The sequence below is a fragment of the Halichoerus grypus genome, chromosome 7 (genome assembly GCF_964656455.1).
Source record: "Halichoerus grypus chromosome 7, mHalGry1.hap1.1, whole genome shotgun sequence".
Classification (NCBI taxonomy): Eukaryota; Metazoa; Chordata; class Mammalia; order Carnivora; family Phocidae; genus Halichoerus; species Halichoerus grypus.
The window spans coordinates 19,828,555-19,849,332 of NC_135718.1; the positions used below are offsets into that span (position 1 = coordinate 19,828,555).

At 38.5% G+C, this 20,778-nt stretch overlaps 1 protein-coding gene across 5 annotated transcripts in view; it reads right to left on the reverse strand.

The window, feature by feature from the left end:
- Positions 1-20,778, reverse strand: part of ADD3 (adducin 3) — a 123,801-nt gene that overhangs the window by 12,997 nt on the left and 90,026 nt on the right. For all 5 annotated transcript variants that reach the window (XM_036070031.2, XM_036070033.2, XM_036070034.2 and 2 more), the window contains exons 2-4: positions 18,608-18,830; positions 5,165-5,303; positions 939-1,090 (exon numbers count right to left, since the gene is read on the reverse strand). In XM_036070031.2, the coding sequence (XP_035925924.1) occupies positions 939-1,090; positions 5,165-5,303; positions 18,608-18,802 (486 nt within the window). In that variant the 5' untranslated portion in view covers positions 18,803-18,830. The remainder of the gene's footprint in view (positions 1-938; positions 1,091-5,164; positions 5,304-18,607; positions 18,831-20,778) is intronic.

Below are 20,778 nucleotides of genomic sequence, written 5' to 3' on the forward strand. Positions count from 1 at the left end.
AAAAAAAAAATAGGGAATTACTGTGAGGTGTTCATATTTTGCAGTGTAAATACGATGGGGAATATATTTGCAGTGAATAACTGTAAGAGATCGGGGGTGGGGGGAGGTTGACAGGAAGCAAGAAAGCAGAAATTAAAGGTGTGCAACAGGAAACTTTCCTTGAAAAGTTTTCCTACCTCAACACTCAAGCACTTGCTAAAAATTTCTGACATTAGTTTCTCATTTACTGAACTTACCTGAAGTGTTATCCCGGGAGTTCTAAGGTTGCTTAGGGTCAGCTACATTCACGAGAAAAGATTAACTGAATGTGGTAATGACTATAATTTCGATTTACAACATGGAAATTAAGGGAAAAGGGGCAAAGGAAAGAGAACAGAGTGTCTTCTTGGGAAGGAGCTGAAGTGGAGATGAAGGGGAAACTAAGGAGCGGCCGGGAGGGAAGAAGAGGTGTAAGGAAGACTGCACCTGAGCCACTTCCACCACCACAGTTTCATAAGCTTCCAAATATTGTCTGGCTTTCAAATGTGACAACATGAAAACAGATAATGGAAAAAATATACTTAAAAAATAAAGCCCAGGGAGGAAACTTCCCTGACCCCCTCTATTTTTCCTGCCCCAACCCAACTGCTTTTTAGTGACACTCATGCTCAAACAGAATTAATATGGAGAAAGAAAATTCTGCCAGAAGAATTTCTTCTTGGATAGGTTCTACAGCTGGTTTGAACAAAAGGGACACCACAGACAGAAAATGGAGAAGAAAGCGAGGTTAACTGCAGCCTCTCCCTTGGAGATAAGGTTTAAATCAGGAGTTGGCTGTAACCCAGCATGCTAGGTTCAGAAAATGAAGTCTGACTGGACTTAGGAGTAAAGGTGAGAGGAGTACAGCTGCCTTCTGGCTGGGATTTTTTAGAAAAGGACTCGAAAGCCAAGGAACTCACGGAGATGTATGTATTTGCCAGCTGTGCCCATCCAAACAAGTCCACGAGTCTGTAGAGGCTGGCGAGCTTACAGCGGGTGAGCTTTTCTCCCTTCACGTATGAGGCTGTATCTGCCCCAGGAAGGTCACTGATAGGTGTGACCATGCCGAGACCTAAAAGGAAAAGTTGTGGAGAGAGATTCACGTCAAGTAACGCGGTACCTGGAAGCAGCCTGAGTCTGCGAGTGTTCCAGCCTTGTAAATAATGATGTGAAACTTCTCAGCCCACACAATGTTCCTTAGCTTATCTTCCTTCACACGAGTACCCGCAGAGCTAAAATGCGCATCAGCAATCTTCGCTATTTCATCTAGTACTGGACTTGTGAGGGAGGGACTTGGTAGGAAAATGGTCACATGATCCTAATGGCGAAAGTGTTATCAATACTGAGGTTACTGCTAATGTTATGATGAAAAGATCTCAACAGAAAGCTACTTTTCTAATAGCCCTTTTGACATTTATTTAAAAAAATTTATTTAAGATAGAGAAGAATGCATTCAAACCGGTCTGCCTTTAGCCGTCACTAAGCAACAAAACCTAGTCTTGGGCTTTAGTGACCCAACCGCTAACTTCAACTGTGACCATGTTCCACTTTCTCTCAGTCTTCGTTCTCCTTGACACCATTTACGACCTCTTCCCTGGAATTCTTCTGCAGGCCTGTGTGACACGGCCTGGACCTCCCATTCCCCTTTCACCTGTTGCTTCCTTCTCCTCCAACCAGCTCTCCTCCCTTCTGCCCTCTGTGGCTCCATCCCAAAGCTCAGTCCCCCACTATGCTCCCCTCTCATTTTACTTTTCCCCAGGAAAACACTACAGACTCTTGAATTTTCACTGTCACTTCCGTGTGGAAGACACCCTGAGCTTTATCTGTGACTAGGGCCTCCTGCCCACCCTCCAGCCTACTGCTTCTAACAGCCTGCAACGCGACAACATACACATTAAAAAGGTCTAAAAGCGATTTTATCTCCCCACTTTTTCTGACCTTCTCACTCCTCCTCAGTCTTCTGATGCGCTGGTACTACAATTCCCACAGTCTCACACAGGAAGTAACCTTCCCTGGGCCACCATACGTAATTCATCACCGTGTTCCGTCATCCTTTGCCTTCCAGGTTTCCTCATTTTCCATCCCTGAGTTCGCCTCACATGTAATGCTTTCAATAGGCCGCCTCATTTTGTCCTTGCCTGTAGCCCCTCTCTGTAAATCCATTCTATATAAAGTCACCTTTTGCCTCACTACTCCCCTGCTCTAAGTTTTGCAAAAGCCCAACGTGAAGGCCTACAAGGTGCCAGGAGATTCACCTAAGGGCTGAAACTGGGCCTGCTGAAGACTGTAGGCACTAGAGAGGCCACAAGCCTGGGCTGAAAGGGGCAGCTGACGCGCTGCGATCGGCTGCTAGCATGTGAGAGTTGGAGGTCGGGGCGAACATTTCAACAGAAGTCTCAAGTCAACACTCGAATGTGAGAGCTTCTCAAATGTTCTGAACTAATTCAAAGAAAGAGTTTCAATATGTAAGCCATACATTCAAAACAGTACAATTTCTAACAAAATTTCAGAGGCAGCTGTGAATCGATCTCTCACTCTCCCTGCCAATGTTAACTTCTACTTTCCACAACACAACATAAATATTCCAGCCAAATTGGCTGATTTCTAGTCCCTGACCTCTGAACCACGGAGCACAAATCTCCTACTGCCATGCCTTTGTATACTCCAGCCAGCAACCTTGGCAGCTCAGCTCCTCTTTCCTGCTATGGTATCTAGGACACTCACAGGATAGCTCCTCTTATTATTCTGGTCTTCCCTGACCTGTCTTCCTCTTCCAATTTTCGAAATTTTCTCTTTAGACTCTTTTCTTTCCTGCTTATACCCTCTTGAATGATTATTTAATCAACATACACAGCTATGAGTAATACTTCTTCATGTCCATCTCCCAAGCTACTCCCTTAAGCTCTAGGACTGTATTTCCAACTGCGGCCATGTCTTGGCAGCTCTTGGCAACTTTGGCATGCCTAAAGTTGAACTTCCTCCATTTCCCAAGCCAAAGAGATCCCCAACTCTGGACATTCCTATTTTTGTCTAATAATACCGCAAAATTTCCCAGTTAATTCTTCACACAGAAACCATAGAGGTCTTTCTGTATCACCCTCCTGCTTAAAATGGCTTTTCAAAGTTAGAATAGAATCCAAACTTCCAACTCTGGCTGGGAAACCCTGCATAATTCAGCCTCTGCCTATGTTGCTGACCTCACTTTGTTCTACTTGTCCCCCCAAACCCATGCTCTCCAGCCATAATCTTTAATTTTTATTCCTTGAAGAGACCACCAAATTCATTCTCATCTTGTTTCCACCTGACATTTGTACTTATTCCTTCTACCTGGAATGTTTTCTCTCGATCTTGGTATGGTTTGTTCCTTCTTACAATTCAGATTTCAATTCAAATGTCACCTTCTCAGAGAGATTCTCCCTCATCATCCAATCTAAAGTAGTTACCTAGTTCTTCCTATCAAATCACCATCTATTAATTATTTGCACAGCACTTCCTATTATCTGACCACTTTCTTTAGTCTATTTTCTGTCTCCACAAGCACAGGAAACTTTGCCCATCTTGTTTATCACTGTATGCCCTATCTCTAACAGGGTGCTTGGAACATAATAGATACTCAATATTACAGAAAGAGCAAAACAAACTAGCTCAACCTTCGAATTTTTCTGTTCCTTCTGATAGAAGGTTTCTCCCAAGCTACAAGAGTGATTTTGGAACTCACAGTTCTTCTCCCACTCCATCCCCACAATACCACATCAAACCTGTCACTAAGTCTTCTCTACTCTTCCTCGGTGATGCCTTTCTCATTGATCTCTTCCTTTTTGTACCCACACTCTTATTTTAGTTCAAACACTTACACATCACACTGGGACTCTTTCAAAAGACTTTTTAAACAATATGTATGTGCCAACATGCTGGTCCACTGTGAGTTCTACAAACACACCCTAACCTTAGCATGTTTCCATCATCATGTCTCTCTTTATGCCATTCCTCTATTTGGAAAGTACTTGAATTCACTGACTCCTACTTATAAATCTTTAACCAAAAAGAAACAAAGGAAGGAAGAAATGAAGGAAGAGAAGGAAAATGAAAGAGAAGAAAAAGACAATCCTTGGCTCTGACATGCAGCAGTCCCTCACAGTACCTGCCGGTACTCCGTACCTGTTCTGTACTGCAGTGAGCTCTGTACATATCTTGCTGAGATATAAAGTGCTTATAGCGTTCAGCTCACCAAACTGGTGCTCTCACCAAAGAGCTTTATTAAATGAGTAAAATGTCTTCATTCCTCTTTCATACCAAATTCTAACTACTCCATCTTCTAAAGTCTGGTTAGTTCAGGCCTCTCTTTTTCCATAGTTTTCTCAGTCCACTTCAGCCAACAATCAATTCCAACTCTAAGTTCATAGCCTTTTAAAAGGTCATTAGACAATTTCTTATGAACTGCTTTGTAAGTTTTTCTTCTATAGTTATCTTGCAGTTTTAATCATTTTTGCATTCATGGAATGTCTCCTCAACCAAAAATATACATTTATCTAGGACAGGACCCTTGTCTTATAACTATTTTATAATCTTACAAAGCCTAGTAAATGCCTGGTTGATAAGAAAAGGTAAGAGATTTTAACACTTTGTTACTCTAAGTATTAGACGTTATAAACTTAAGGACTGAACCAGAGCAGAGTAGGCTGCCAGAGATGTACAGTGTTCAAAGTAGAGATAAAATCGTAATTTTTTCAACTTCCCAAAACTATTTGCAACGACATCGATGGAACTAGAGGGTGTTATGCTGAGCGAAATAAGCCAGAGAAAGACAATTATCATATAATCTCACTGATATGTGGAATTTAAGAAACAAGGCAGAGGATCATAGGGGAAGAGAGCAAAAAATGAAACAAGACAAAACCAGAGAGGGAGACAAACCATAAGAGACTCTTAATCTTAGGAAACAAACTGAGCGTTGCTGGAGGGGCGGGGGGTAAGGGGATGGGGTAATTGGGTGATGGACATTAAGGAGGGCACTTGATGTAATGAGCACTGGGTATTATATAAGACCAATGAATCACTGACCTCTACCTCTGAAACCAATAATACATGTTAATTGAATTAAAATAAAAATAAAAAAAAATTAATAAACTTTCCAAAACTGACGTACTGAGGGGAGGTGAAGTAAAGCCTGAAAAAGAATTGGCCATGATGTAATCTGCGATCTGCTGTAATGCCAGCAATCCAGTTGGGTTGTGGCCTTTCTTCATCTGTTCTTGAATAAGGCATTCCAGGTCTTCCCGAAAGGCCTGAAACACACAAAAATAACCACTAAGCACATACATCTCACTTGGAGCAGAACGATCCAAACATAACTTTCTCTATAATCAATCTTTTCCCCATCCCTCTTTTAAATAAGCTTTCATCTACACTACTTTAAAACAGATATAAAACACAAAATAATAAAGCACTGGAAGCAGCAGCAAGAAGCGTGCTTTCAGGGGAGGGAAAAATTAGGAATCCTTAATCTCAAAGAAAATGAGCTACTATAACATCTACAATAGACAGATATAGAGGAAACAACCCTGTTAACAATATGGAACTAGAGTACCAAGTATAGACTGATGGAGAAAGAGAGCCATTCCTTATCTAGCAGCCTCATTATCTAGGCTAGGCTAGAGTCCCTATTTGAATGGGGCAAGGCTCTGACTACAGACTGCCTCACAGCAGAAGTCTTCACTAAGACATACTAAGTATATCACAGCTTCCATTTTATGATTTCCATTGCAATCCCCTAGCTCCACAAACACTGAAAGCAAACTGATAAGCATGGAGAACTGATTACTCCCCTTCTGCAACACTGTGCTAAAGAAAGGACATTTTTTCCCCAACTTTGGGTACTGTATGTTCCTGTTCTCAAATTCTGCTGTATCTTTTCTTTTGCAGGCATATGTACATGTGTCAGAAACAGTGTTTATATAAATAAGAATTCTGAACATTAAGAGAAATTCTCTATTCTACTAACCCTTGAGTTGCTAATATGATTCATCATCTGAAACCTCTCAATCCTTCACATTACTTGAAATAGCTCATTTTTATTTCCATAACACCCAACCAGTACTTATTTTATTAAATTCATTATTTGTTCTCTTGCTCAAGCCTTTTTTCATTCATTTTAAACATGAAAGCTCTTGCGATATAAATTCTCTAAACCTTGCTCTTGGTTACATGTGAAGCAGAATGCCTGCCAGAAATTAAGTTCAATTTTTTCCACTTCACCTAAAAGGCAGAAGGCAGAAAACTGCCTTGGAATCACTACCTCCAAGAGGAGTACATACTAACCCCTTGGAGACCATTGGAATAATCTTCATCAGAGGGTGAATTTCCTTTGAGTCACCAACAGTAGCCTTCTTGTAAGGCTGGGAATAAGATCTCCTGGAGTCCCTGCTTAGATGTAGCCTTGCTTAGAGGATAGCTGCATAACTCAGAGGTTTTCAGAAAGGACTTCTTAAAAAAAAAAAAAAAAAAGGCACAGGAACCCCATGGAGGAAAGGAGAAATGTGGTTTGAAGCTATGAGGTTGCAGATATTAAGACCAGTCCTGACTCAATGCTTGTGCTGCTTTCAGAACAACAGTTGAGAGGTATCTGTGATGTGAAGAGCTGAGTGCTAACCGCTGTAATCTTGGGAGCTCAACCATGGGGCACCATGGAACACCCTAACTGAGCTTAGCACAGGAAGAGGGAGGTCATCCTTCCCTAATGCACCATGGTGGCCTGCACAGGCATCTGGGTCAACAATGAACCTGCATCTTCTACTGGACAGAGTAAGAGTAGTTTTCAACACCAGGGAGGTCCAGTGGCCATGGGCTGTATACACTTTAGCATGACTCACGTACGCACATGCAGACATATGTACACACCACATTTTGGATATAGAAGTCACTGATGAACGCTTTTGGACTATGTAAGCCACTGACGTTCTTGGGACAACTTAGAGGGGAGTAGAAATTCCAAGAGGAAGATGCTGTATTTTCTACTAATACAGCAGGTGGATGTTTGAGTGATTTAAAAAGTACTAGTGACCAGGGGCTCCTGGATGGTGCAGGTAGGCATACGACTCTTGGTTTCGGCTTAGGTCGTGATCTTGGGGTTGTGAAATCAAGCCCCACATTGGGCTCTGCGCTCAGCACAGAGTCTGCTTGAGATTCTCTCTCCCTCTCCCCCTCCCACTTGTGCTCTCTCTCAAATAAATAAATAAATCTTAAAAAAAAAATCCTAGTGACCATATTTGAATTCTGAGTTCATGGAACAGTTTATACCAGTTAAACATGGTTTTTCTTTTACAAATTTGAGGCTTGTTAAATGTAAATCATCAGCACAATGATACAAATTCTAAACATCTAATTCCATTGACTGTACCTAGTTCATTTAAATATATGATTTAAACCACAGAAACTATCCTATAAAATATCCTCTACAAAGACACATAACACTGATCAGAAGACTCCATTTCTAAGACTTAGTGAACATAAAATGGTTGTGAGCTTCATACAAATGAGTAACATGAGTATTTTACCATATTTAAGGCTGAAAGGAAAAGAATCTTCTATATATACTCATTTATCTTTATATAAACTACAGAAAACTTCTGGACATTGGCAATGGGCCAGTCGACTCTTCTGAAACTATCTTCCCTTCAAAACCAAATCCTGTTTAAACCTTCCTTCAGCTGAAAGCAGCTATAACCAATATTCTTTTATTCAGTAAAATAATAATTAATAATAATAATACCTACAATGTGTATCACTCATAATTTACATTGCAATAGCTCTGAGAAATGGGCATCATTTTACTGAGTATCCCACCTCACAATGTTCCAGGAAGAATTTAAGAGATTCCAGATTAAAATTATACAAAAACAAATATAGGTTAGAAAAATTAAGCTAAGGAAGAAATAAGCATAAGGAGATTAGTCAGAGCCAGGAAGGAGGTTAAGATACAAAGTACATGCTATAAAACTGTAGGCATTTGCTAGAGATTGGCCAAATTTTATCTAAACTCTCTAGCAGCCAACATGAATTAAGATAATCTGCTCAGTATGCTAATATACAATGGCTTTAAGATTAAAAACCAAGCAGTTGTTCAAGAGAATCACAACTATTTATGAATTGATGAGACACTTCTGCTGGGTGGGATGAGAAAGCTAAATGAGAAAGGTCGAAAAATTTGTCCAAGGCAGTAATTGTCCAAGGCAAAAACTCAGGTCAAATGCTATTTTCATTAGTGAAAATGCTTTTTCCACTTTCATACATCCCACAATATGGTTGGCACCATCCTAAAATTTTGGGATGATCCAGTGTCATAAGGGGAAATATATAAGCCCTCTAAAATCAATTAAGAGAAATATATGAATTTCCCCTATAAGGCTAGTGAATAGCTTCTACACAGTATAGGAAAACAATTTTCAAAGTAAATGAAATTTCCCCAGCCTTTTTATACAGTTGTAAGTGCTTCAACAGATAAGAATTCTTCTATAACAAAAAATTTATTATTTTTTGTCATGAACATATTTATAACTCATTTTGAAGGTTTCAAATATTTTTGAAATATTATTCAGATAATTACCTAAGTCATAAGACATTATAAAAACTAATGATAAAAAATTATCTCAGCTGGTTTTAAAAATGTATCTATAAACATATTAAGCTTTAAAATATTGTATTAAAAGAAAAACATACTTATCTTTATGATGACAGTTAATCATATTTCTACTAAAATCCAATGTTAATATAATAATCCTTTATAGTTGATTCATTTGAATCTCACAACAAAGTCCTGAGATAGGCAATGATTTGCTCAAGGTTGCACAGCTAGGGCGCCTGGGTGGCTCAGTTGGTCAAGCAACTGCCTTCGACTCGGGTCATGATCCTGGAGTCCCGGGATCGAGTCCCACATCAGGCTCCCTGCTCAGCGGGGAGTCTGCTTCTCCCTCTGACCCTCCTCCCTCTCATGCTGTCTCTCATTCTCTCTCGCAAATAAATAAAATCTTAAAAAAAAAAAAAAAAAGGTTGCACAGCTAATAAGTAAATGGAGTAAAGGTTGAAATCTGGAACTCTCAGCTGGGCACAGGATCTTTCCCTAATTTTATAGGAGATGCGTTGTATCACTGAAACCAAATACAACTAATAAGGCAGCAGGCACACTGTGATCAGAAATACAGGGTAAACTTCCTAGGCTAGATTAGAGCATTATGTTGTAATGATGGAGCAAAAAATTTATATAGCAGCAGATGATGATGATCCACAAGTACCAAATACTTGCCCTCTTATAGCTGGGACTTCTCCCATCAAAGCAGAATGAAAAACTAATTTATACACGGGGCAGCAAGATGGGCTTCTAAAATCAGATTAAACCAACAATTCCCTAGAGTGTCCACTAGAGGAGTCAGGCTAAAAGATCAAACAACATATATATAAAGCCACAGCATAAACCATGTCTTCTATCTCTCTCTGAAACAGAACAGAGGAGGTTGTGGGAGTTTTTACACCTTGAATGCATGAATACATGAACGTGAATAAGCCAGACTGCCATCAGGATGATAGATTCTTTGGAGACCTTCAAGAAAACCAAAATATAGTCTAAGGAATTGTGAATATATAATCTTCCAAGTGTTGCCATAAAATGCTTTCACTCAGCAATACTGTATATAACTTATGCATACAATTTTCACAGAAATACTTGCCTGCTATGTGCTAGTCATTACATGGCTTGCTTTGATGTTATTTAATTGTCACAACCCCACGAGGTTCATTTTACCAACAAGGAAACTGAAGCTCAAGTTAAGTGAGTTTCCTATGTCACATAGCTAATATGTGGTGGTGAACCCAGATCCAAAGCAAGCACCATGTGCATATACGTACATATAAAAACATTCATATAAACAGATTAAAACTGGAAGTGATGAGAAAATGGGCTGACTCCTAACAGGTCAAGATGGTCTGGTACTCCAGGATCTCTATAATCTGTCATAATATAACATTTTGGCTGTATCTACCATTACTACCTTATGCTCTGGTTTAGCCTATGAGGTTTGCTCATCACTCTCTGATCACAACCTGTACTTTTCTATCCCTGCTCACTCTACTTCATCAAAGGGAAATGCTGGCTTCCTCTGTTCCTCTACCTAATCAGTTCTCAACCTTTATCTAACACTCATCTTAAATGCCACCTTCTTCTTGAAGTCTCTCCTTTAATCACCCAATTAGATCTGATCTCCAATTTCTTCTCTTTCCACCCTCCTCTAAATTCTTTTAACATTTACCTTTACTACACTTAGGGTACCTGTCATAAGATTGTGATTTACTTTTCCTACTCTACTACACCATGATATTGGATGGTTGGGACTGTGACTTTCACATTGCTAGAGTCTCCCTGAGTGTCTAGTTCAATGCTCAATTAATAAAATAGTAAATTAGAGTTTTTCTTTTTCTTTTTTTTTAAAGATTTTATTTATTTGAGAGAGGGAGAGAGAGAAAGTGAATGAGCAGGGGGAGTCGCAGAAGGAGAGGGAGAAGGAGACTCCCCACTGAGCAGGGAGCCCGATGCGGGACTCAATCCCAGGACCCTGGGATCATGACCTGAGCCAAAGGCAGAAGCTTAACTGACTGAACCACCCAGGCAACTTGTTTTTCTTCTTCTTTTCCTAGAATATAAGGAAAGAAAGTAAAGAACCTGATCTCAGTCTTGATTGAGTTAATGATAGCAAAATCCATTTCAAAGGTTTTTAGCACTGGAATTTGAAGCTCTAGAAAACCATCTTAAGAGTCTGTTACTTGAAGGAGAAATTCTTCCTGTGTAATTAGGTATGTACATCATCTAATGGGAGAAATGCATCTTTTTTTTTTTTTAATAAGAAATGAATCTTCACTAAATGTTATAGATTTTTGAAAAGTCACTTAATTCTTCAACTCAAACAACAAAATCCTACTTGAAAACTTGGTTTGTCCCCAGAGCATTATACTTCGGGACAGCTCTCTCATTAGACACATGTCCAAAAAAGTATGGTTAAAAAAAAAAAAAAAAACCACTAGATGAAAAACAAAATGTTTAAGTTAAAAGAGGGTACCTTAAAAGCCTTATCTGAATCTTATACCCTTTTATTTTATACATCGTCTGTCAATACTGAGGGAGTGATCCTATAAACTCTGAATTCATAAGGTATGAATAAAAATAAACATGATTATAAAAACATGACAGATTTGGAGACCTGACATTCATGTAGGTAAGAGTATACTTTAAGTACAAACATACTCATGTATCCTATAAACCAAAGGTAGAATTATCTTGAAGTATCAGATCTTAGCTCCTGTACCTAGGATCAGAGCTTTTATGAGAAAGTGGTATTGGATGAAAGGTATTTTAAATTACAGAAAAGAGGATCAATTTGATAAAAGAAACTGACCTGATGCAATTATTTCAGTTAAGGCTAAAAAAAAATAAAATAAAATAAAAAAGAAAATCACACAGGCTGATTTATAAATAATGTTTAACTTATGGACATCAAACAAGAGAATGCTGGTAAATATCATAGATAGATTTTTAATATTCACATCTGGATGTTCTACCTCATAATTACTAGAGCGAAAAACTGGAGCAAAAAGAAAAAAGATTACAGACTAGCATGCTGCTCCCAAGGCACCCTGCAATTATGTTATTAGATCTCTCCCAAAGTGGGATTAGGAGCATAACAAACTTACTTAGAATTTCTCCATTAAGAAATGTATTCATTTGGAAATAGATTACCACTGGTCCTGTTGAAAGGAGAAAAAACAAATAAACCAAATTTTCTTTTGGATGGTTTTTGTCCTCAGCCTAAGTCTTAATTAATATGAAGCTAAAGGTTAGAATAATATCTTTTCGTGATGCTGGCATGTAATAAAAACGCAAACAAAATTAATAAAGAATTCTTGTATCTTAAACTTCCAAAGCAACCAGATAAATCATGGTGCTTTTGATCAACTAATCTAATTAAGGTGCCCTGTTAACTTTTTTTTTATTAGAGAGTGAGGGGAGGAGGGACAGAGGGAGAGGGAAAGAGAGAATCTTAAGCAGCTCCAACACCCAGCACGGAGCCTGATATGGGCTCAATCTCACAACCCTGACCTGAGCTGAAATTGAGGGTTCAGACGCTTAACCGACTAAGCCACACAGGCGCCCTCTGGTGCCCTGTTAACATTTTAGGCCTTAGAGTGATATTCTAAAATGTATATGGCTTTGAAGTTTCTATCTTCGAAGTAAACTTGTAGCATTACACATTGCCCTATTAAGAAATGTTAGTGTGTCATGTGCCTGAGCTATCACCACCTATATACTCCTGTCGTTCTAACTTTCAGAAAAACACTGCACACTTCCATCAATCAGTCTAAACTGCTTCCCATAGTGGTAAGGTTTAAGAACATTGATCCTTTTTCTGAAACCCACCAAATGTTTTCCATATTAGGTTGTCAAGTTCAGCAGGAGCTTGGTGGACAACATTCGAGTGTTTAATGACTCAAAGTCCACCCAGCTATTCATATAGCCATCCATCCATGTATGTATGTGGAATTTTAACTAAATATCTAATATGCACAATGTCCTGTTAGTTTTTCAACTTAACATGCTTCTTTAATGTTGGTGAAGCATCATTTAGTTTCAACAGTTTGCCCTGGACCCTTCATTCTGAGATAAGGGGGTTAATGATAATCTAGGGTCTCCATAGACATATATATTACTGGTCAAAGAAAACTTGTAGATTCTCCTTAGTGCATTAACAACATCTCTAGCTAAACCTGGTTTAGGTTTTGACAAAAGACTGTGAAATTCCTAGAAAGAAGTAATACTTGGGAGTCAGGATGAGACATTCTTTTATTTTCTTAGCTGAAGGCAATAAGGTACTGTGTTTGTCATCCAAATTTACAGACACCAAAATGTCTTATGATTGAAAACTCTTCTTGTGTTGGGTTGAATTAACCTTAGCAACAGAATTTGACGATGAATAAAGCAATAATAATATATGGGTGGAGCTTTTTCATTGTTACTGAATGCTTTAAGTGGTACAGCCTACTGGTTAAGAGCGTGAGTTTTGGAGTTTACATTCAGAGCCCAAACTTGTAAAAACTTCAGCAAGTTTTCTAAGACCTCTAAAGTTTCAGTTTATTCAACTGTAAACTAGAGAGATTAATACTTTTTTGACTGAGTTGTTTTGAGGATTAAATAGGATTTGATACATAACAGCTGCCCATAACAGGTGTTAATAGGGGGCTTAATAAAAAAAGTATTATACTTTGCTTTTATTAGTTTCTCTATTTCCCTTTCTTCTCAAATAAACTCAACATTTTATTATTTATTTATTTATTTTTAAAATTTATTTATTTATTTGACAGAGAGAGAGAGACAGCAAGGGCAGGAACACAAGCAGGGGGAGTGGGAGAGGGAGAAGCAGGCTTCCTGCAGAGCAGGGAGCCTGATGCGGGGCTCGATCCCAGGACCCCAGGATCATGACCTGAGCCGAAGGCAGACGCCTAATGACTGAGCCACCCAGGTGCCCCTAAACTCAACATTTTAAATAGAAGGCTTACAAACCTGTTTCTTACAAATAAGAATTAGTAATATCTTTGATTTTGATTTTTTTAAATATATAATGTATTTTTTGTTTCAGGGGTATAGGTCTGTGATTCATCAGTCTTACATAATACCCAGTGCTCGTTATAACACATACCCTCCCCAATGTCCATCACCCAGCTACCCCTTCCCCCCACCCCACCTCCCAGCAACCCTCAGTTTGTTTCTTAAGATTAAGAGTCTCTTATGGTTTGTCTCCCTCTCTGGTTTTGTCTTGTTTCATTTTTTCCCTCTCTTCCCCTGTGATCCTCTGCCTTATTACTTAAATCCACATATCAGTGAGATCATATGATAAGTTGTCTTTCTCTGACTTATTTCACTTAGCATAATAAATACCATCTAGGTTCCATCCACATCGTTGCAAATGGCAAGATTTCATTTTTTGATGGCTGTGTAATACTCCTTTGTGTATATATATCACATCTTCTTTATCCATTCATCTGTCGATGGACATCTTGGCTCTTTCCATAGTTTGGCTATTGTGGACATTGCTGCTATAGACATTGGAGTGCACGTGTCCTCTCGGATCACTACATTTGTATCTTTGGGGTAAATACCCAGTGCAACTGCTGGGTCATAGGGCAGCTTTATTTTCAACTTTTTGAGGATGCTCCATACTGTTTTTCAGAGTGACTGTACCAGCTTGCATTCCCACCAACAGTGTAGGAGGGTTCCCCTTTCTCTGCATCCTCACCAAAATCTGTCATTTCCTGACTTGTTAATTTTAGCCATTCTGACTGGTGTGAGGTGGTATCTCATTGAGGTTTTGATTTGGATTTCCCTGATGCCCAGTGATGTTGAGCATTTTTTCAGGTTGGCCATTTGGATGTGTTCTTTGCAGAAATGTCTGTTCATGTCTTCTGCCCATTTCCTGATTGGATTATTTGTTCTTTGGGTGTTGAGTTTGATAAGTTCTTTATAGATTTTGGATACTAGCCCTTTATCTCATATGTCATTTGCAAATATCTTCTCCCATTCTGTCGGTTGTTTTTTGGTTTTGCTGACTGTTTCCTTTGCTGTGCAAAAGCTTTCATCTTGTTGAAGTCCCAATAGTTCATTTTTGCCCTTGCTTCCCTTGCCTTTGGAGACATGTCTAGCAAGAAGTTGCTGCGGCCGAGGTCAAAGAGGTTGCTGCCTGTGTTCTCCTCAAGGATTTTGACGGATTTCTTTCTCACATTTAAGTCTTTCATCCATTTTGAGTCTATTTCTGTGTGTGGTGTAAGGAAATGGTCCAGTTTCATTCTTCTGCATGTGGACGTCCAATTTTCTCAACACCGTTTTTGAAGAGACTTTTTTCCATTGGATCTTCTTTCCTGCTTTGTCAAAGATTAGTTGACCACAGAACTGAGGGTCCATCTCTGGGTTCTCTGTTCTGTTCCACTGATCTATGTGTCTGTTTTGTGCCAGTACCATACTGTCTTGATGATGACAGCTTTGTAATAGAGCCTGAAGTCTGGCATTGTGATGCCACCAGCTTTGGTTTTCTTTTTCAACATTCCTTTGGCTATTCGGGGTCTTTTCTGGTTCCATACAAATTTTAGGATTATTTGTTCCAGTTCTGTTGATGGTATTTTGATAGGGATTGCACTGAATGTGCAGATTGCTCTAGGTAGCACAGACATTTTAACAATACTTGTTCTTCCAATCCATGAGCATAGAATGTTTTTCCATTTCTTTGTGTCTTCCTCAATTTCTTCCATGAGTATTCTACAGTTTTCGGAGTTGATTTTGATCTTTATTAGTTATGGGTTTTGTCTAACAGAGTGAACCCCAGTATCATAGAAGACACATAGGTTTTAAGAGAATTATATTTGCAGAAACACTGCAAGCTTGGGCATAAAGGAACAAAGGTAGTTCCAAAAGAAAAGAGGTCTTTGAACCTTAAACCTCTACAAGAAGGAAGAAGGCTGAGGAAAAAAACAAACACAGGCTACCATTCAAAGAAAAGGAAAGATGATTCAGGGGGTAGAATGAAAAGCCCAGAGCCACTAGCTAGAGAGTCACCCCCTTGAAAGCAGAAGGACTGGGTCTTCATCAAGGGAACTTCCAAACATTTCCCAGATGGATTTCACAATTGCTATGGACCAGTTATTCTTTTGTACCACTAATTTCCTTTTTGAACAGGAATGTGTGTAACAGTTATCTTTGCTTTCCCCACCACTGGCTGTGTGTGAGGGCAGATAACTTGTCTCTTTAGTTCTCTGGTGTATACAATTGAGAGGACTTGTACTAAAGGAGCTGTACTTAAGGAATCACACCTGAGGAGCATCATCTGCAGCTGGACCAGATTTAGTAAGATTCTGGATTCAGGAAAACAGTCTAATGAGATGAGACTTCCGCAGGGGTGTTAGGAGAGTGAGTGTATTTTGCATGTGGAAGGAAGTTAAATAAATTGCGGCAGACTGCAGTGCTTTTAAATTAAACTGTGATCAGAGAGTGGAAAATCCTCCTGTCAAAAGGTGGATATTAATTCCTCTCTCCTTGTGTATGAGCTGAACTTAGTGACTCACTTCTAACTATAAATATGGTGGAAGTGATGGTGTTTAATGTCTGAGATTATGTCATGAAATGCACTGCAGACTCCTCCTGGTTCTCTCTCAGATACATGCTCTGGAGGAGAACACTCAAACTGCCTCAGGTAAAGGTCCACGTGGCCAGGAACTGTGGCCTTTTGCCAATACCCACATGAGTGACCCATCTCAAGAGTGGAAACCTCCAAGCCAGTCAAGCCTTCAGATGACAGCAGCTCTGGATGATGTCTTGACTGCAACTTTGTGTAAGACCTTGAGCCAGAACCACTCAGCTAAGCTGCTCCTGAATTCCTGACCCACAGAAACGATGAGATAATAAATGCTTGTTGTTTTAAGTTGTAAAGTTTCAAGGTAATTTGTTATTTAGCAACAGATACTAACACAGGTCACCATAGGTTATATCCCGTGGTGAAAAGTTTGTTGTATTAAAAGAAATTTGACAACTGTTGTCCCAAAACACAGAAGACAAAACTTATACACTTTTCTAAGTCTTTCACAAATGAGATTTTAAATTCACCAGCAAAGATCTAGGGAAAAAATGATCAATCCACAATTCTTTTAAATCTTCTCTGTTCCTATCTGGGCTGAAAATTACCACTCCTGCTATGTGAATATGGAAATGACAATCGGTATGTCTGGCTTTTCCCATAATTTCATTAGTTCCCTAAGGCATAAGTGAAATTGATACTTCTAGCCAATTTACAAACGAAAATACATAGGTATAAAAAAATTAGAACATCTACTCAAAGTTATGCTGTCTTTATTTAATGGGGAAATTAAAACGAAAGCCCTGGCATAGAAATGCTGCTTAGTACTTTTTCCTTTTAAACTTTATAGTTAAAATTGAATGGTCCTTTTTGGAACATTTCTAAAAGAAATCTCAGTATTTAACAACTTTTAACAAAATCTGAACTTCATCTCATTCTCTCAGTTACTTTATACTATATGTTACTGTAATCATTTGGCTAATAAGTTAGTTCTTAAAAGTGGGGTGTGTTTCTTTAGAAGAGGGAATATATCTATTTTAATCCAAATAATTAATGTGTCTTTCAAGTATTTATAAACACAGAAAGTTTAGGTTTGCATAAAAGAAGGCACTGAACATTTACTCCCTCATGATGAATCCTCTGGTTAATCTCCTTTCCATTGGGAAAGGATTTCTTTATGGGTTTATTTAAAGGATAGGTTTAAAGTTAAGCTATACTTAAATTCCTCAAAGCTCGCACTGCTTTTATAACTTGTACTTGCTTTTATCTAGGTCACTGGTATAGCTGGATTACTCAGAGTGGAATTCCCCTTTGGCTTTGGGCTCAACCTCTGTGATTAAATTCACAAGGGCACAACAAAAATGATTTACCAGGGCCACCTTAGGCAGTTCTATGCCTTGGTGCTTATTTTATTTATTTATTTTTTAAGATTTTATTTATTTATTTTGACAGAGAGAGACAGCGAGAGAGGGAACACAAGCAGGGGGAGTGGGAGAGGGAGAAGCAGGCTTCCCGCTAAGCAGCAAGCCCAACGTGGGGCTCCATCCCAGGACCCTGGGATCATGACTTGAGCCGAACGCAGACGCTTAACAACTGAGCCACCCAGGTGCCCCTGCCTTGGTGCTTATTTTGGTACTGAAGTTGAAAATCTAATATAATCCCAACATAGGCATCATGTGTCTATGTTTGCTGAACTCTACCTTAAGGGGTCCATGTTCTTCATTATGCATAAGGTTATTAATTCATTTTGCATCTTAAATCAAGCTATTCTCTCATTTTCCATCACTGATATATGACCTTTGCAATTCCACTAAGGGTTTGTAAGAAAACTAACAAATCACTTAAATATGATTTACAAAGTCTCGATATTACTGTGCAGACATAATTTTCAGCTTAAGTTTATAATCCACTTTTAATTTAGTTTGGTATGTATGCATATATGTGTGCCTGCATTAGGTGTACGTAACATTAGGCTGCCAAATCAAAGACCACCTCAAAAACCTTAAGTCTTCCTACGCTGCTCTGAGTGTCAAGGTACACAAAGAAAGAAGAAAATATGTGCATGGGATGTACCTAACTCGTTTCTTGGTTCGCAACAATTCAGTCATGCCTTTCTTTTCTACACAGATACTCACTCTGAACTGGGTATCCTAGCTCAGCTGGATCTTTTGTCCTCCTTTAATGAAGTATTACACTCAGAAATCACACAAAGAAAATTTACACCACCAAGACAACAGTAGTTTGTTATTAAAGCTTTGCAAATTAAATATATAAATTAGGTGGTCATTTTACCTCTGAAAGATTGGGGGCAACTAGCAGTCACTCTTCCTTCACCCCCCTCTAATGTGAGCATACTTTAAGTATACCTCCTACCTCACTGTATCAAGGTTTCCAGAGAGAAGAAAGATTATAGCCTTCTAATTATTTCAACTCACAGGACTTTGCAGGATCTGAGTAACTCGTTTCCTCTGCTCCATCATATTGAAGTCTTGTCGTAGATCAGGAGACATGTTTCTTTCCCTAATATATTCTGGGTCATTTTCATTGATGCGGTCAAAATACCTCTCTTTGTGAGGCATGCTGGGAGGAGGAGGAGTAGTGACCACGCCTTGGCTGGCATCTGAACTCATGCTTCAAGTCAGCGACTCCCCTTGTTATCTGCATTAATAAACACAAACGAGGACATTCATGATAAGTATTAAATTAGATTTTACGGAGGTTAAGCAGAACTTTTTTTTTTTTTTACCCAGAAAGTACCAGTGGCAACTTTCTTTAGAAAGTAGCTTCTCAAAAAATATTAGAACAATTTTTTATTAAGGTAAAAGTCTCTTAAAGTGCTAAATTGGAAACTGATATTTTCAAAGGTAATGAAAACTCTTCAATTATAATAATGTCATCAACTACTAACTGAATCTTTAGGAGGAACAATCAAAATCTCTGAAAGTAAAACCTCACATCTAAAATGGCAAAATTTCCACAATTAGTGAGTACTGTCACTACAGCTCCTCTTTTCTCTCTTACTCATGCTTTTTTATGTTACGCCAAACTTTGGCCATATTTAATGACCCTACATTTTATAGAGAATGTAATTTACTAACATATGAGAGAAACAGTTTTTTAAGTCTAAAAATTTTCTTTCAAGTTCTTCCAATGATTCAACTTCCTAGGAGGAATTACTAAGGTTGCCAGACTACAGCAGATAGTGCTTCAAATTCAAGAAACAGTAAAAAGCTATTGAAACCACGTGAACAGCTGAGTCACTTAATTATCATGATAATCACACTTCTCTAGACAGATTCAGGAAGAAGGTAAAGGCCACTTTCTTCTTAGGGATCTGAATCTCTGATAAAAACCAGAGATACCTGGTCTCATCTTTAAAACACAGTTAACAACCAGTGAGATTACTGTATTTGTCTCTAATAACAGTTTTCTCTGATAGAATTCATCTCTACAGCTGCCCTGGTGCAACTTAGACCAAGCAAACTGTAAGATTAAAAATTCGTGCATTAGATGACATGATGCCGTATAAAGAAAACCCTAAAGACTCCACCAAAAAACTACCAGAACTGATAAATGAATTCAGTAAGGTCACAGGATACAAAAATCAATGTACAGAAATCTGTTACATTCCTATACACTAAAACAGCAGAAAATTAAGAAAACAATCCCATTTACAACCGCACCAAAAATAAAATGCCTAGTAATAAACTTAATGAAAGAGGGGAAAGACCTCCAAAAACTATAATACTGATGAAAGAAATTGAAGACAACACAAAGAAATGGAAAGACATTCCATGCTCACAGATTGGAAGAACAAGTATTGTTAAAATGCCCATACTACCTAGATTTAATGCAATCTCTATCAAAACACCAACAGCATTTCTCACAGAACTAGAACAATCTTAAATTTATATGGAACCCCCACAAAAGACCCTGAATAGCCAAAGCAATGTTGAAGAAGAAAAACAAAACTGGAGGTATCACAATTCCAGACTTCAAGTTATACTACAAAACTGTAGTAATAAAAACAGTTTGATAATGGTACGAAAACTGACACTTAGATCAATGGAAGAGAACAGAAAGCTCAGAAATAAACCTGCAATTATACAATTAATCTTTAACAAAGAAGGCAAGAATATGCTAGCTACTGAAGTTTATATACATTAGTTTATTTACTTCTCTTAATCCCATGAGGTAGGTGTTATCTCCACTTTACAAATGAGGAAATAAAATCATTGAGAAGTAACTTGTCCCAGGCCAAAGAGCTAGCAAGTGGTGGACCAGGGATTTAAATCTAGTCTGTAGCTCTCTAGGGTCAGTGGTCTTCATCACAACCCAGACCCAGAGGTAAGCTAGTACTTCTTTTCAAATGCCAATTCCAGCTACTCAGTAGCACTGATGATTTTTTGTTTCTGAGACTGGTGAAACCTTTCCAAACAAACAAGCAAGCAAACAAACGAAAAGTACCAGAATTGCCATGGTTTGGAAGGGAGTCATGCATCTTCACTATACTGCTTCCCAAGGAGGGTTATTTTAAGGGAATAAAGTGATAGATTCTTTATTTTAAGGGAATAAAGTTTTTCTTAATCCTAAACAACTAAACTAA